The sequence below is a fragment of the Primulina huaijiensis genome, chromosome 16 (genome assembly GCF_012295235.1).
Source record: "Primulina huaijiensis isolate GDHJ02 chromosome 16, ASM1229523v2, whole genome shotgun sequence".
Taxonomy (NCBI): Eukaryota; Viridiplantae; Streptophyta; class Magnoliopsida; order Lamiales; family Gesneriaceae; genus Primulina; species Primulina huaijiensis.
In genome coordinates, this window is record NC_133321.1 from 3954659 (window position 1) to 3971155 (window position 16497).

Genomic DNA, 16497 nt, shown 5'->3' on the forward strand with positions numbered 1-16497 from the left:
AAATAAAATTTACTAAAGAAAAATACTTGTTTAAACATCGTAAGCAATAACGTGAAATCAGAGTATTAAAATTGTCATGCATTAAATCTTAAAACATGGGCGGTCCTTGGGGTTAGCCTCCTGCGCAGTCCAAGCCGGCTCATTGGTCCCCACCCCTCGTCTCCTCAAAGTCATCCTTACCTGCATCGATCAAGTCTAGTGAGTCTAAAGACTCAACATGTATAAACTGAAGATAGCAAGTACTACATAATAAAACCACATGCATCTTTAAAGTAGGACTTACATACTTGAAACTTGAACATAATAACATAAACATACTTGAAACATGAACGTAGTAACATAAGCGTAGACGTGTCATCATCATAAAATTTTTCTTAAACATACTTGCATCATACATACTTGAGCATACATAACATCATTTTGTGTAGAGATATGTTTCAAAGAAAGTGACCCATACATAAATGTGCCTGATCGGACTAAACCACAGTACTGGGTTGGCAGGGAAAATCCACTACCACATACATGAGATCCCCGATCATGCCTTACCGGGTGGATTGGTCCCTGGTCATGCTTTACCGCTTTCCAATCCTGATCTAAACCCGGTCATGCTTTACCGTGGTGGAGAGGTCATCGGCCACGTTCACCAACTTCCAAACCCGTTCATAATTTGGTCACAAGACATTTAGCATACCTCAAAAACATAAAAATATTTTATTTTGCACGTCGAACATACTTACTTAGCGTTGAGGGATTCATTGTATCTCGCTTGAGACCACTGCTGCACGTACTAACATGAGTTCAAATACTTATTTTCATAGCTTAGACGTATAGTCATGTTCTGTGAGGCCCGGGGCCGAAGTGGGCGGGGGGTGATCGCCGGTGCCATCAGTTGCACGGACAATGAGCGGCTCCTGGCAGGCTTCTAGGTGGAGGGAACATGAATGAACCGATCCCACACGGGAATGAGAGGGATTCCGAGACTGTTCAATGTAATGGACTGTACAGTTGAAGAGGGCTTAAAAGATTTGATTTGTACTACTCATATCACGAAGGTGCATCTTCTTTTCGGTAACTCATCACATAAGAACTCCAAAGTTAAGTGTGCTTGACTTGGGGCAATTTTGGGATGGGTGACCTCCTGGGAAGTTTCCCAGGGTGCGTGTGAGTGAGGACATAAGCACGCTGGAAAGACTCGTCTTGGTACAGTGAGGACAGTCGTCGAATCTGGGGCGTTACAGTTGGTATCAGAGCCGACCTCTCTTAGTACGGTGTGGTTCGGGGACGAACCAAGCGGAAGCTGGTGGGCATGTGAGGCCCGGGGCCGAAGAGGGCGGGGGGTGATCGCCGGTGCCATCAGTTGCACGGACAATGAGCGGCTCCTGGCAGGCTTCTAGGTGGAGGGAACATGAATGAACCGATCCCACACGGGAATGAGAGGGATTCCGAGACTGTTCAATGTAATGGACTGTACAGTTAAAGAGGGCTTAAAAGATTTGATTTGTACTACTCATATCACGAAGGTGCATCTTCTTTTCAGTAGCTCATCATATAAGAACTCCAAAGTTAAGCGTGTTTGACTTGGGGCAATTTTGGGATAGGTGACCTCCTGGGAAGTTTCCCAGGGTGTGTGTGAGTGAGGACATAAGCACGCTGGAAAGACTCGTCTTGGTATAGTGAGGACAGTCGTCGAATCTGGGGCGTTACATGTTCACACCCAAAAATGAAAAATTTCATTATGAAGTTCTAAATCTCTCGGGACTCGACCTCGTTTAATCATCGTACTAAATCATGACATCAAACCCCAACACAATCTATAAGAAAAAAAATTTAATTTTTTTTTAAAAAAAAAAAGGGTACATGGACCCCGTGTAAGGGTTCGAGTAGGGGTCCGGATAGGCACTGGAATTTCATGTTTTTGAAGGAAAAAGGAAGGGGTCCGGGTAGCCTCTGAACTTGCAAACTCGCGAAAATTCACTAACTTATTGATTCATTCTTCCAATCCAAGCCTAGGGACCATGAACCAACACCTCGAGACTCATCCTAGGATGCTATTACATTGATTCAAACCTGTACAAACACTCCAAACGTCTCCAAGCATCGACAATCAACTTCAATACAACAATAATCTGTAATTTTACATCGTTTCGCTTCCTACGACATCTGTTGCATCCCAAGCCATTCCCGACCCAAACGAACCACCAAATAACACCTAAATACATCCCATAACATATCTAAATGCAGTAGCACAAGCCCGACGGTGCCCAAAGAAGCCTGCAACTCAAAAACTTCAAGAACACATTAAGAACGCATTTTTAAAAAAACGCAGTTTGAGCAGTCCCACGAAAACGATCATAACACGCTCATTTCTCATCCAAATATTATGAATTTACTAACAAATCGAAGGTATCAAAAAGATTTACGTTTTTTGTGTTGAAAATATTTTTAGAAAACAAAGCGAAATTACACAGGAAATGGGCGGATACTACTAGAGACAAGAACCCTAACTTTTCTTTTTTTTTAAAAAAAAAAAGAAGAAATGAATTGTACAAGTGTGTTGTGTGATTTACATGAGTGAGGGTGATTAGAGGGGATAAAATTGCTTAAATATCTATTTAAAATGCTAATAAAAATGTTAGCCCACTAATTACTTTCACAAAGTTTATCCCTACTTAAAATAACACACACCATAGATAATCTTTTAAAATTTTGAACTTTAAAATCGCCTAATAACAAATTAGGCTTTAAAAATGCTAACAACTTAATAAATCATTTAAAATACCACATTCTTAACTTAAAGTAAAATACCATATTTTAAAATTGTCAAAATCGTTGTCGGTCTCTTTTCCTAGATCCAGCATCGAATAATCACCTAAAACATGAAACTCAAGAAAATATTTAACGTGCATCACATAAACATAAATAATTTAAATAATGCAATTTCGTAAATCATGCATCTCAAAAATCATTTTAAAATTAAATAAATGCATAGGTTTTACGTGTACTGATTTTGGGCTCTACACATTCTTCTTGTAAACGATCCAATTGAACTGTAAAAAATATAAAGGTTAAAATTTAAAATTCATTTAATAATAAAAAATTTTAAACTTCATTTCAACATAATAAAATACTAAACATTCAATAATACATCATTATTATCCATATGATCTAAAGAATCCCTTATAATTCTTACAACATATGTGGGCGAATGTGTGCAGCTAAATCCAATTTTCGACCTGCAATTTAACAAATACAATAAATATCAAAAAAATTATAAGAGATATACGTGATATTACCCCAATAAATTTTAAATATTACCGTGCACCATATGGAGAAACTTGGATGTCTGATCTGACTGGACTGGAGGTGCACATGACCTGAGGACCAGCGCTTCTACTTTTTTGCATTTAAGTTTATGATTATGTTAAAGATTTTACGACTGTTTATTTATGCTTTTGAGATATTTTTGAAAGGTTTTAGTATGAGCTATACTTTCAAATTTATTGCTTTTTAGGTTTGGTTTTGTGTTTAAACTATTTCCTTTGATTTTCAAATATTAGTTGGTTGTTTTGTTTTTAAAAAATTGTCAAAAATATTTTAAGGGTATTGGTACATTCGGCCGAAGTGAATGAGTGAAGTTTTAAAAAAAAATCTAATACTTTTTAAATAAAACGAATAGCAGACGTTTCAAAAACTCCATAAAAACCCATATGATTCAAGTATGCAAGTACACGATTGTGTATGTAATTATCAGTGTATAACTTCCAATCAGTGTATAACTTCCAAATCGAATTGTCTGACATCTTTACTTTGACAATATCATCAACGGTTACAGAAGAAACTGTAGATGACATATGTGTCGCTTGTAAATAGAGGACACTGGGATCTTCTGGACCTCGATTATATGTCATTCTGAAATGAGTTGTCAAAATTAGTTACAAATAATTTACTTTAATAAAAGTCTCTAAACTTTGTTCAAAGGCAAGAAACGAGCTCAAGATAGTTCACGGTTGTCAGGTGAGGAAGGGAGAATTTTCGAACGCGAGAGAGAAATAAAGAGTGAAAGAATAAGGAAGGAGGAAGAAGAAGGAGAGAGGTGAAAGAGATAAGGTGGGAGGTGGGTGGAGATGTTTTGACCACGTCACATGGACCAAGCAGAGATGCTCGTCCACGTGGTTACCAAGCACATATAATGCTCACGTGGACGAGTATCCATGCTTACAAAGCACAGATTAAAGTATTTGTGTAAAAAAAAATGAATTATTTTTTAAATAATTTTTTATTTTAAAATTAATAATAAAAAAAACCATGATTCTTGTGAGATATTCGAGAGAGAATGTGGCAGAGTGAGTTTAAAGGAGCTCTTGATGAGGCAAAAACTAGAAAACGAGATCGCTTAAATAGGCTTTGGCTTCGGATTCATATTTGAATTTCATTCATTTCGGTTTTCATATGATTTGGATTTGAATTTTGAAGCACTTAGAATTTACATTGGAATTGGATTTGGATTTAGAATTTCATTAGTATTAGTGTTTGCTAACTTGATTCATACATAAATGATAGCGATAATAAAAAAAAATTGATTTGAAATTTGGTTATAAAATAATTGAATTAAGAAAATAATATTAATATTATCGAAAATGTTTTAACATAAAAATAAATATCAAGAGAATAAAAAAATTAGTTTGTCTTAACTGTTAATGATTCAGAAAATCACGAAAGTATTGATAAAAACATCAGTAATTATTAGTTGAAAAATGTCCACACACAGATGATAACTTATCATTTAGAAACTAAGTTTTTCATATTCGACTTAGACATCTAAAATCACAGGTATGATATTGTGTCAACATGGCGGCTATCTTTGTTTACCACCCGACTTTAGCTAAGGGCAAAAACTTGTGTGAGACGGTCTCACAGATCGTATTTTGTGAGACAGATATCTTATTTAGGTTATCAATGAAAAAATAATATTTTTTATTGTGAATATCGATAGGGTTGACCCGTCTCACAGATAAAGATTCGTGAGACCGTCTCACAAGAGACCTACTCGTAGCTCGGTGGACCAAAAAATTTTAAATTTTTTTATGTATTAATTTTAAAAAAAATTAGATTAATTTTATATTAATTCGAACAGTTCAATTTAAAACATTAAAAAATTATAGAGCTTAAAATTCTAGCTCAAATTTGAAAGCCAGAGTGACCCAAAAAAATTTAAATTTTTTGTGTATAAATTTTAAAAAATAATTGAATTAATTTGGTATTTACCCAAATAGTTTAATTTATTATATTAAAATATTATGAAGTTTAAAATTTCCCCGGCCCACTCCTGAGAGGAAACTAAAATTATTGGGAAGGGGCAGATTCGTAATAAAAGGGAAAACCATGTCTATTTTAGGCAATAAAGGAAAAAAGATTCCTTCTCCGATTTGGACTCTTCTTCGTCCAAACCCTCGCTCCTATAAGTACTCCCTCTCTGTAGCAATTTCATCCCTCTCTCGCTCTCTCTGCAGATCTCTTGCTTTCTCTTTCGTGTGTGAGGAATCTACGAGAGCGCAAAGCTTGCAGTCATGTTGGTCTATACAGATAAGCTTTCAGGTGATTTGATTCTTATTCGATTTTTTAATCTGAAATTGTGGGTGTCGATTTAATTTATCTTGGTTTTTTTTAATGATTTTTATAGATCCGTGTTCGAGTTTGTGTGTTTTGTTATGTGGGCTCGAGAGGGTTTTGATGAATCGTGATTTTGATGTCGATTATGTGTTTGGATTTTGGATCTCTGGGTTCTTCTGGTTGATTTGTTTAAGTATCTATTTTTTGTACCAATGGTTCTTTATTCGACTATTTTTGTTTCAAAGATCCGATCTTTGTTCGACATGTGTGGATCTTTTTTAGCTTTTTGGTTGTTTTATTTGTATTTTTTTGTGGGCTATTCGTATTTATTAATATCTCTTTAGGATAAACTATTGTATGTTCTTTGTTGAGTAATTGATGGGTGCTGGTTCCACCGTTCGCGTTGAATTTTGATTAATGATTTAAGTAACTGTTTGTTTTGGATGAGTAAATTTTATTTGTTAACAACTTGAGTGACGGTGAGAAAGATAAATTTTTTATTCATTGTATGATGCATCATATTGATTGTTTCTTACTGAAGGGAAAAAAAAAAGAATTGAAGTTTTGTTTCCTGGCGGTGTCTCGTGTGCTTATAGCTTGAACTTTGTTTTTTTATAATCCTGTTTCTGATTTGTTTATTGGGTTCGTTTTATAAAGCAAACTTTTTTTTTTTGTGGCTACAGAAGAAAGCTTTAAGAAAATTAACTTGTTGGGGATAAAGATTGTTGACGAGTTTCCAAATATCTTTTACCAGATCATGTTATTTTCTTAAAGTATAGCGGTCTTTGTGATAACTTTGTGTGGTGTATCTATCCTTATTTGTCAATTCTTATTGATTTTGTTTATAAATCTGAGTTATTTCAGCATGCATGAGACTTGTTGAAAACTTATTGATTTATGTGTTTGATTTCTTGTTTGTATGATAAGATGTTTACCATTGATGCATACTGTTCATACTTCTCAGGTGATGAACTCCTCTCGGACTCATTTCCGTACAAGGAAATCGAGAATGGGATTCTTTGGGAAGTCGAGGGAAAGGTTAGATTTTCTCCCCATTACAATTTACACCTCATTATCATGTTTTTGGATTCTTTCAGATAATTTCTTTTGGAAAGGGGTTTATTTGTTTCTTATTTACTCGAACTGACTGCATTTTTACCTGTGAATTACAGTGGGTTACTTTGGGAGCAGTTGATGTAGACATTGGTGCAAACCCGTCAGCTGAAGGAGGCGAAGATGAAGAAGGTGTTGATGATCAAGCTGTAAAAGTAGTCGACATTGTTGACACATTCAGGCTCCAGGTTGGTTATCTCATACTTTATTTCTTACATTATATTTTGTGAGTTTCAATATTTGGTCTAATGGTAATGCTTTTACAGGAGCAACCTGCTTTTGACAAGAAGCAGTTCATTGCCTATATGAAGAAGTACATTAAGCTGTTGACAGCCAAGCTCGAAGGGGAGGAACTGGAGGTGTTCAAGAAGAACATCGAGGGGGCAACCAAGTTCTTGCTTGGAAAGCTCAAAGACCTCCAATTGTAAGAAATAACCTTAATTCATTCATTATTTCTGAATTTTTTTCGTTCCTGAATGTCATCGGGACATGGCTTATTTGACATAGATTGCATTTGGATGGAGTTGTTGGCATAAAAAAAAGCGCTTCTGTTAAAAAAAATGTTGGTTTTTTTAAAAGTGATGATTGGTTGGGCTTTTATTCTCCAAAACACACGTAAAGAAGTAGAAATCAAGAAGCAAGCTTCAAATGTTGCTTTGGATGCTCATGTGTCAGCTTTTATTTATACTGAAATCGATATTTTCGAAGTTATATCCAAAAATATCACCGTCTTTTAAGAGTCTTTCTTCAAGTACTTCCATATACAAACTGCTCTACCACCCCTTCCTTTTTTGACCCAAGAATTTTGATTTTAATCACGGATGACATTTTTTTTCCTGGTTAGTTTCGTCGGAGAGAGCATGCATGATGACTGCACCGTTGTGTTTGCTTACTACAAGGATGGAGCCACTAATCCAACATTCTTGTACTTCGGCCATGGTTTGAAGGAAGTCAAGTGTTGAGAAGGTCCACAACAATCAGAACATGCAAGTGGTGGTTTCAGCTATCGCCTTAGTCTTTATTTTTGTGTTTTGTGGTCTTTTTTTTTTTGGGATGTTTCAGTACTTTAAATTGGTTGGTCATTTTATTTTTGGATCCTAAATTCAACTTATGAAGTAACTTATTCCAGTTTTGACTAGATTGATGAATGTTTTAAACTACTTGTTTGATTTGAATGATTCGCCTCGTAGAACATGTAACGTTTTTGAACCAAGTGGTGTATGTATATATGTATGTATATCCCTGGATGAAAATCGGTTTGGTCCAATCGAGGACTCCAAGTTATGGTATATATCTGCTGAAAATATTTCCAACTCTTCACTCCTAAAAACGATTTTTCATATAAATACCAAATAAAATTACTACTTGCTCATAAATATTAATTATTTGGGTGCCTCGGATATGAAAATCTTGGTATTTTCTCCATTATAAAATGGAATGTGATGTATTTCGAGTTAGTGAGTCGATGTCAGTCCAACTAAGAAGTCTTGATGGGAGATGGAGAGTGAGTGGGTCGAATTAAAGCATGGAATATTGAGTTAATTTAAGCCAGCCAGAGACTTTAATTCAAATCTTTTATCTTCTCGACGTACGTGGAATTGAATGCTTCCTCGTCATAAAGAAAACCGATTAATATTTTAATATGTGTTAGTAATAACAAAAATTATATATATATTTATTTATTGGTATTTAATGTAATGTTTCCAATGTCATTGAGTTTAAAAAATTTGAGTTATTGATGAGCCTACCATCTCTGCTCATCAGTTAAGATATCAGTCATTTTGTTTTCGTCTGTATAAGTAAGAGAAAGGTCTAATCACAAATGCGATATAATGGAACCGATTGTGATTAATACTCTGTTTATCTATGTTACATCGAAAGTATGAGAATAACATTCTTGATGTATTTTTATAAAAGATATTCATTTGAAGAGTACATCTTTTGTGATACGGTGTTACGTATCTATATCTATGAGACATGTCGATTGTGTTCATACTTGAATGAACAATAATATTTTTGAGATAAAAAATGATATTTTTTATCCGAGTAGAGTAGGAGGATTCGCCTCACAAAATTGATTTTTCAAGAAGTTCTTATATGAACGTCTGAATTCAAAACAAATATCGTGAGAGCGTCTATATTTTTTGTTTTGAATTCAAATGTTCATGTAAACATCTTTCTATAAAACAGTTAACATCTACCTACTATATAAAAATTGACTTTGTTGAATAGAAATAAACTGCTTTGTCGTCCAAAAATTTTATTTGAAAAAAAACAATATATATTTTTAACTTTGGAAATGAAAATTTTAGTTCAAAAATATTTTTGATAAAATGCAAAAATGTTGTAAGCAACACAAAAATTACGTTTACTATAAATTATCTTTCCTTATTGAACTTGCGGTAATTTCACACTCAGAGAATCCCCAAAAAAAATTCAGGTGCAAATATTTAGGGTTTTTTAACTATCAGATCTATATTCATTCCATGCTCGATACTTTTTTTTGATTCAGGTATGCACACACGAATTATTCACGCTTCTGTTATGGTACTTGCATAAAAGTTGATAACTTGTAATGAATGGGTTGTTTTCTACGACGAAATTTGGGTTGCATTTTCGATTTATGCGATATTCAAGTCTAGAAATTATCAGTTGGAATTCAAGATATTCATTTGGTGTAAACGGCGGTTGTATGTATGTAGTTAATTTCGTCTTCACCACCATTTGGTCAATCTGTGATGCTTTTTGTCCATTTTGACAATAAGTTTGGGAGTGATGGGATTTATCGATTATTTTTATGGTGTATATCAGGCTGGTTATTGTGTTGAATTATTTCTTCCTGTCCCTTTTTTACTTGTAGCGTGGAAGAATTAGATCTTAAAAATTGGTCCACAAAAGAGATCGGTTCGCCACGTGGGTGGCCAGATGTACCAGAACAGTTCAGCGGCGGCCGCTGCTCTGTATGAGACCAATGGACCTGGGGTGTCCAGTGGAGATGCTGGGGATGCCGTGATGTCAAGGTGGCTCCAGTCTGCAGGCTTGCAGCATCTTGCCTCTCCAATGGCATCCAATGCAGTTGATCATCGCCTGCTCCCTAACCTTCTCATGCAGGTAAATATTTTTTTTCTATAGGATCCACTTTCATCCCTGTTGATGTTGTGCATGTTGTATCTGATGTATAATTTCAGTGATAGCAATTGGTCTGATCTGAAGTTAGTCTGCGAATTATTTATAACTTTTTTTGTGGGAAAATAAATTCAACTCTCATTAGCAGGGACTGAGATTCTGATGGGTTAACCTGTTTTGCATCAGTGGCACTCTTTGTATGTGTTTGTCACATTAGATGTTGGAAGAGAGCTTTAGAATTCCTTACACTTGAATGCTTGTACTTTATTTTGTATATTTTGTATTTATAGCAGCTTGTATCTCTCGTCTAGAGTTTTTACCAAAATTATATCTCAACATTCAGCAATGCTCTTTTTAACAGCAGTGTTTTCGGTTTTTCTTGGGTATTGTTGGATGCCTTTTTTTCTTTTTGATTTGATGAGCGAAAGTAGTTTATTTGTTGCTCTCTATGAATATTGGCATTTCGAATTCATCATCAATTGGGTAGAGTGTAATGTTGTTTTTGTTAAGGGTTATGGACCACAGTCTATGGAAGAGAAACAGAGGCTTTTCAAATTAATGAGGAATCTGAACTTCAATGGTGAAACTGTTTCTGAGCCTTATAATCCTAGCGCCCAAAGTTCAGGTCCATTTGCGGCGTCAGATGGATATAATTCTCCTGAATTCAGAGGAGATTTTGGAGCTGGCCTTTTGGATCTACATTCGATTGATGACACGGAACTTTTATCTGATGTATGTCACTAAATTTCGACTCTGGAGAGTTACATTGTACTTGTGAGGGCTATAACATCTGTGCTGATCATGGATGATCACTTAATATTTGTTTTCAGAATGTTATCTCGGAGCCTTTTGAGCCATCACCTTTCATGCCTGTTGTGACCAATGACGATGATAGTGACTTCGATGGAATGGACAGCATTCTGCAGCATGGCAAAACAGATTCTGAGGCTCCTGCTGTATTGCCTACAAATGAAAAAGAATGCACCACAAGGGAAAGTAATGTTGCTAAGATTAAAGTTGTGGTATGTTGCAAAACCTTCAGAATTCTCTTTCTCAAGCTGGATTGCCTCCAAATTTTTTCGTATAGGAAGTTATTTGTGTTGATGTTATTCTCAAGTCTATAGGATAATATAAATGGGTGTACTTTTTTGTCACAGGTGCGCAAAAGACCTCTCAATAAGAAGGAAGTCACTCGCAAAGAGGATGACGTCGTGACTGTGTCTGGTGATACTTATTTAACAGTCCATGAACCCAAATTAAAGGTCTGAAAATTTGCATGTTATGATGTTGAGGTTGATTGTCAACAGAGTTGAATAAATTATTATTCTTGCCTGACTCGAGGAATTTACATTTGAGCATTGGTTTGAAGGTAGACCTAACTGCATATGTGGAGAAGCACGAGTTCTGTTTTGATGCAGTTTTAGGCGAGTTCGTGACAAACGACGAGGTAAGTAATGCGTTCCCTGATTAAAAGTTGATGCTGGTAAACATTTGTGTTGAATATCAACCCACTTCTAGTTAAGATTTGGGTTTCCATTTTCCTTATTGTTAAGTCTTACTATAATGACACATATTAGTTGTTTTTAATTCCTTTTTCTATTGGTTGGTTGTGGTGGTGTTTTTATTCTTTCATTTCTTTGGTAAGGAGTCATTATTGTTGATATTACCTTATTTCGGTTTGTTTGTTCTCATCGAAGGCATTTTTTTCTCTAATTAGGTATACCGTGAAACTGTGGAGCCAATTATACCCACCATTTTTCAAAGTACCAAAGCCACGTGTTTTGCATATGGCCAGACAGGTGTGTTTCTTTTTTTGTATCATTGGTCTATAGATTCAGTGGTAGACGATAAGCCTCGCCTGCTAGTGGCCATTTTTTATTCTTGATGGTAAACAATCTGTAACTCATGAAGTTTTATGTTTAATGTTTAAAATTATGAATGTTATTTGTGTTTTATATATGTTATCCATTGCTGTAATTCTCTGCAAATGTATTTTGGTTTACTTCTATAGTATCGTCGTTCGATGATCCCTTGACGGCTCACTGTGCGATTAAAATATTATTTAGTTTATTCATTTAATTTGATTTCAGTTACATTTAATTTTTAATATGTTTAATGCATCCAAAGTTCCTTTCTTGAACTCCTTTTTACGGTGTAAGCCACTTGTGTAACTGAACCGCCTTCAATGGCATTCCTAAGTCCTGCTGGTTGAATGCATTCTGGTGAAGGGTGGGGATTTTAGGAGTAGCTGTACTTTAGTCCACATCTGATTTGTTGCGCGTTACTGGGTTTCAGTCTCATTGTCTATATTCTGTGAGATTGCTAATCACTTGTCCTTTTTCTCATAGGAAGTGGTAAAACATACACCATGCAGCCACTGCCTCTTAGAGCTGTTCAGGACCTTGTTAGATTGCTGCGTCTGCCTATATATCGCGATCAAAGATTCAAGCTGTGGCTGAGCTACTTTGAGATATATGGCGGGAAACTTTTTGATCTTCTTAGTGATAGAAAGTTAATGTTCTGACTGTTTCTTTTCATTTCCATTTAAAACCCAGAATTAATTGATATTGAAAATCTTGCATTTGAAATTGTCAAGTACCTTCAACATATCTGAGGGAACCAAAATTATTTTTCCTGTTGTCTACTTCATACCTTAAACTTGAACACCAGTCGCATTACCAACTCAAATGTTCAAACAATTATTCCCATACTTGTCCATTTATTTTAAATTTGTTCCCGTGCCGATGCGGTATTTTTTTTGTAGGAAACTATGTATGAGGGAAAATGGCAGACAGCAAGTTTGCATTGTTGGACTGCAGGAGTTCGAAGTATCAGATGTCCAATTAGTAAAAGAATATATTGAGAGAGGAAATGCTGCAAGAAGTACTGGTTCCACTGGTGCTAATGAAGAATCTTCTAGATCTCATGCAATATTGCAACTGGCTGTGAAGAAGCATAATGAGGTGAAAGAGTCTAGGCGAAATAATGATGGTGATGAATCCAGGAGTGGGAAGGTTGTTGGCAAAATTTCTTTCATTGATCTTGCTGGTAGTGAGAGAGGTGCGGACACCACAGATAATGACCGGCAAACACGGTATTAATTTTCTTGGGCCATGGTTTGTGCTTTTTTGCATTTCTACTTTGTTTTGGCTAGGCAATAATTTTTCAGTTTGATTGGTTCTTCAATTGACTAATTCAATCAATCTATAGACATGTTAACTGTTTATGTCTTTCAAAGCTTTTGATGCTATTTCAATTTCCTGGTGTTTGTGCAACCTTAGATTTTGTGCCTCATGTTAACCACATCACTGATTTTCACTGAATTCTGCAGAAGCCATAAACTAATTTTTAGTTCATATTTAAATACTCTGATCAAATGCCAATGAGTGAGATGAGGTTCTTATTTTCACCCTTGACCGTTGAGAAGAATTTTGTTTCTGTCGTATAGGTCATCTGTTAATAGAAACAAGGACTTGGATTCTTTTTGAAACCATTGGAAATGGTATTTTTGTATAAGTTGATTTGTGGGCTTTCAGTAAAGATTAATAGTCTTAGGGAGAATGTTCCTTTGGAGACTTGCACTGTACTCGTCAGTTTCTTGCTGGCACAGTTTTAGTTATCTCCTTTATTTTCCAATCCATCTTTACTTTTTTTTAAAAAGAACCTTCTATTACTTTCTTGAATTAGTCTTGTCCTGTTTGTAGCTCTTTTCTCTTGGTTGATAATACCATTGGCATATATACCTTACAACTACATACGATATTTTTCTTGTTAGGATTGAAGGGGCAGAAATAAACAAGTCTCTTCTGGCCCTAAAGGAGTGTATCCGTGCTCTTGACAACGACCAGATTCACATCCCATTCCGTGGAAGCAAACTCACTGAGGTGCTCCGGGACTCCTTTGTTGGCAATTCGAGAACTGTTATGATCTCATGCATTTCTCCAAATGCTGGCTCCTGCGAGCATACTCTCAATACCTTGAGATATGCTGATCGGTGAGATTGTTTTCTTTCCAAGTTTAATTCCTCGTGTGGTTTTATGTGGCTTTATTTGAAAAAGGCAAATGCCTGACAGGGTCAAAAGTCTTTCCAAAACTGGGAACCCAAAGAAGGATCAGGTTAATTCATTACCATCTGGCCTCAAGGAATCTTCATCAGCTCCAACTTTGTCTGTTTCCAATGAGAGAGTGGATTTTTATGAGCAGCAGCAAGAAGCTAAATTAGTGGATCCAGGTAGAAGAGTTTTAGAGAAGGAAACTTCGTCTTACACTTATTTGACCGAAGATGAGAGACAACCCTCTAACTTGTCTTCAAATAGTATCATTGATGACCGTGAGGAAAAAGCGGCCACTGCTGGTGGATTGGAAAAGGAGCGACGTGATATAAAAAGTACATTCAAGGTTTCCACCAGTCAGAAGTTGAACTCAATTGGATATTCACAAAATTCAGTTGAGAAAGAAGCGAAGGTGCAGAAATTGTCTCCACCTCGGCAAAAAGCTTACCGGGATGAAAGGCTCGAAAGGCCAGGACTTGAGACAAAAAAAGGCAGTGAATATCAGAATACGTCAGCCAGTAGTTATAAGCAACAAAATGCTAATCATTCTGCTATAACCAATACCAGTTCTAATCAGTATGTGCCCGAGCGAACCCCTGATGATAGCATCAATGAAATACTTGAGGTTGTTTTTGAAGAATATCCTTCCTAAATGCCAAAACTGTCATATGGTTTATTTCATCAAAGTACTTTTATTATATGCTGATGATTAGGCAGCTAATATTTTTCTGTGTAGGAGGAAGAAGCCCTTATTGTAGCCCATAGAAAAGAGATTGAAGATACAATGGAGGTAGCTCGTGAAGTAAGTTGATACTTGTTCTTCTTTCTCTCTCTGTTTTACTACTCACAATAATTTTCATGAATCCCTTTTTATGTCAAATGACGGAATGGTTTTAAATTTCAGCAGCTAAATAAGTAAATATAAATCAACAAATTCGAAGGAAGGAATTTAACCATTTCCATGTTGATGTGTTTTTTTGTGTGGCACGTTTTTCCTTTTAATCATCAGGAAATGAAACTATTAGCAGAAGTTGATCGACCAGGTAGCCATATTGACAACTACGTGACTCAATTGAGTTTTGTACTCTCACGCAAAGCTGCTAGCTTGGTCAGCCTTCAAGCTCGTCTCGCTAGGTTCCAACATCGGCTAAAGGAGCAAGAAATACTGAGCAGAAAGAGGGTACACCGCTAAGGCTGTTTACTTGCCAATGAATGCAACACGCCCGTGTTCTGTTCATAATTCCCTTGCAATTTTTTATTGTACTTGGTACATATTACTTGACTGTCAAATATGTATACAAATCACTTTGTACTGCATGTATTTGTGAAGCAGAAGAAACAAGAAACGGAAAGGAAAAGCGAAGAAATTGTTCTAGAAAAATATTGTCAGGGGATCACTTGAATGATCTTCCAATTGTCGATTACGTTTGTAACATTTCCATATGAATTACAGTGATCTGATCACGGAAACGCTTCCTTATTCTTATAATTTGTTGTGTTCTTTACTCTGAGCTTTTGATAAAGAGCCTATTGTGTGAAATTTTAGTCCTTTCACTTGCAGTTATGTAGTCGTTGTAAAGACGCATTGATTTATTGGTCGAAAGTAATCGATTTGTGCTTTACATTTTCTCCAATTTTTAGTCCTTTCTTTCCCTAGCATTTATGTTCAATGAGATGTTAGCATAAGTATTTGCTTTTATGTTAGATCCGATTACCCAATTTTATTTTGGCTATAGGATTCCATTGTTTTCATCGAACCCACATGGCCAAATCAAACTGGATCATTTGATATATCATTAGGACATTGTCCATTGTTAGTGAGAAATGGGAATTCAGCCTTCTTTTTTAATTGTAACTACTAAATTTTATTTTTGGAAATAGATGGTAGGACACTAGAGTTTGTTTTATTTACCTCACCTACTTTATGAATCTATTTTATTTGTAAGACATCATTTAATGCGAATGTTAATATTCAATATCATTGCATTCTTCAGCATTTCAATCAAATTTTACAATAATTAAAATTTAAAAATAGTTGTAGATTATCATTTTTCATAATCCCACTCATGAACCTTATGCTCCGTCATCCATTCGAAATTTAGGACCTTACGTAATAGTATCCCGATTAAACAACTTACGAAGGAGTCGACTACTTTCATTTAAATTAAAACGCAAAATTTATTAAACCTGCTAATATTTCATCAATTCATCATAACAAAAATCAACTTGTATCATCTGAATCTGTAGTTCCTCTTCGAATATGAAATCGGATCTAAGAAATACAGCATCAAACTACGAAAACGCATGTTTGAAGTCCCTGTAAAAACTATCTTTGTGTCAAGTTGTGTTTACAAAATAATTGAATTCAAAATTTTGAATAGGAAATACATAATCAAGCTACGAAAACGCACGTTTGAAACTCTTGTAAAAACTAGCTTTTTGTCCAGTTGTGTATACAAAATAATTGAGTTCAAAATTTTGAATTGGGCTGATATTTTTAGCTTATTTTCTGAGCCAACATCAGAATGCTTGTTTATGATCCATTGATACTAAAGTCACATTGCGAGATCAAAATCTTCACTAATTTTTTCTTACT

At 35.4% G+C, this 16497-nt stretch overlaps 2 protein-coding genes across 4 annotated transcripts; both read left to right on the forward strand.

Annotated features, from left to right (window-relative positions):
• Positions 1–5425: 5425 nt before the first annotated feature.
• On the forward strand, positions 5426–7892 carry LOC140961553 (translationally-controlled tumor protein homolog). Its single transcript, XM_073420153.1, has 5 exons — positions 5426–5595; positions 6575–6648; positions 6783–6911; positions 6990–7147; positions 7568–7892. Exons 1-5 carry the CDS (start codon positions 5568–5570, stop codon positions 7683–7685), a joined length of 507 nt encoding a protein of 168 aa, XP_073276254.1. The 5' UTR covers positions 5426–5567; the 3' UTR covers positions 7686–7892.
• A 1162-nt stretch (positions 7893–9054) lies between these two features.
• Positions 9055–15445, forward strand: LOC140961441 (kinesin-like protein KIN-13A). 3 transcript variants are annotated; one of them, XM_073419952.1, is made up of 13 exons: positions 9055–9163; positions 9584–9834; positions 10360–10581; positions 10680–10871; positions 11007–11111; positions 11219–11296; positions 11567–11648; positions 12198–12360; positions 12614–12943; positions 13625–13843; positions 13923–14526; positions 14638–14703; positions 14911–15445. In XM_073419952.1, exons 2-13 carry the CDS (start codon positions 9649–9651, stop codon positions 15091–15093), a joined length of 2430 nt encoding a protein of 809 aa, XP_073276053.1. In that variant the 5' UTR covers positions 9055–9163; positions 9584–9648; the 3' UTR covers positions 15094–15445. The 3 variants fall into 3 exon arrangements, with proteins under 3 accessions (XP_073276053.1, XP_073276052.1, XP_073276054.1); XM_073419951.1 differs by having other exon boundaries at positions 9102–9235; XM_073419953.1 differs by lacking the exon at positions 9055–9163 and adding an exon at positions 9393–9417.
• The last annotated feature ends 1052 nt before the right edge of the window (positions 15446–16497 follow it).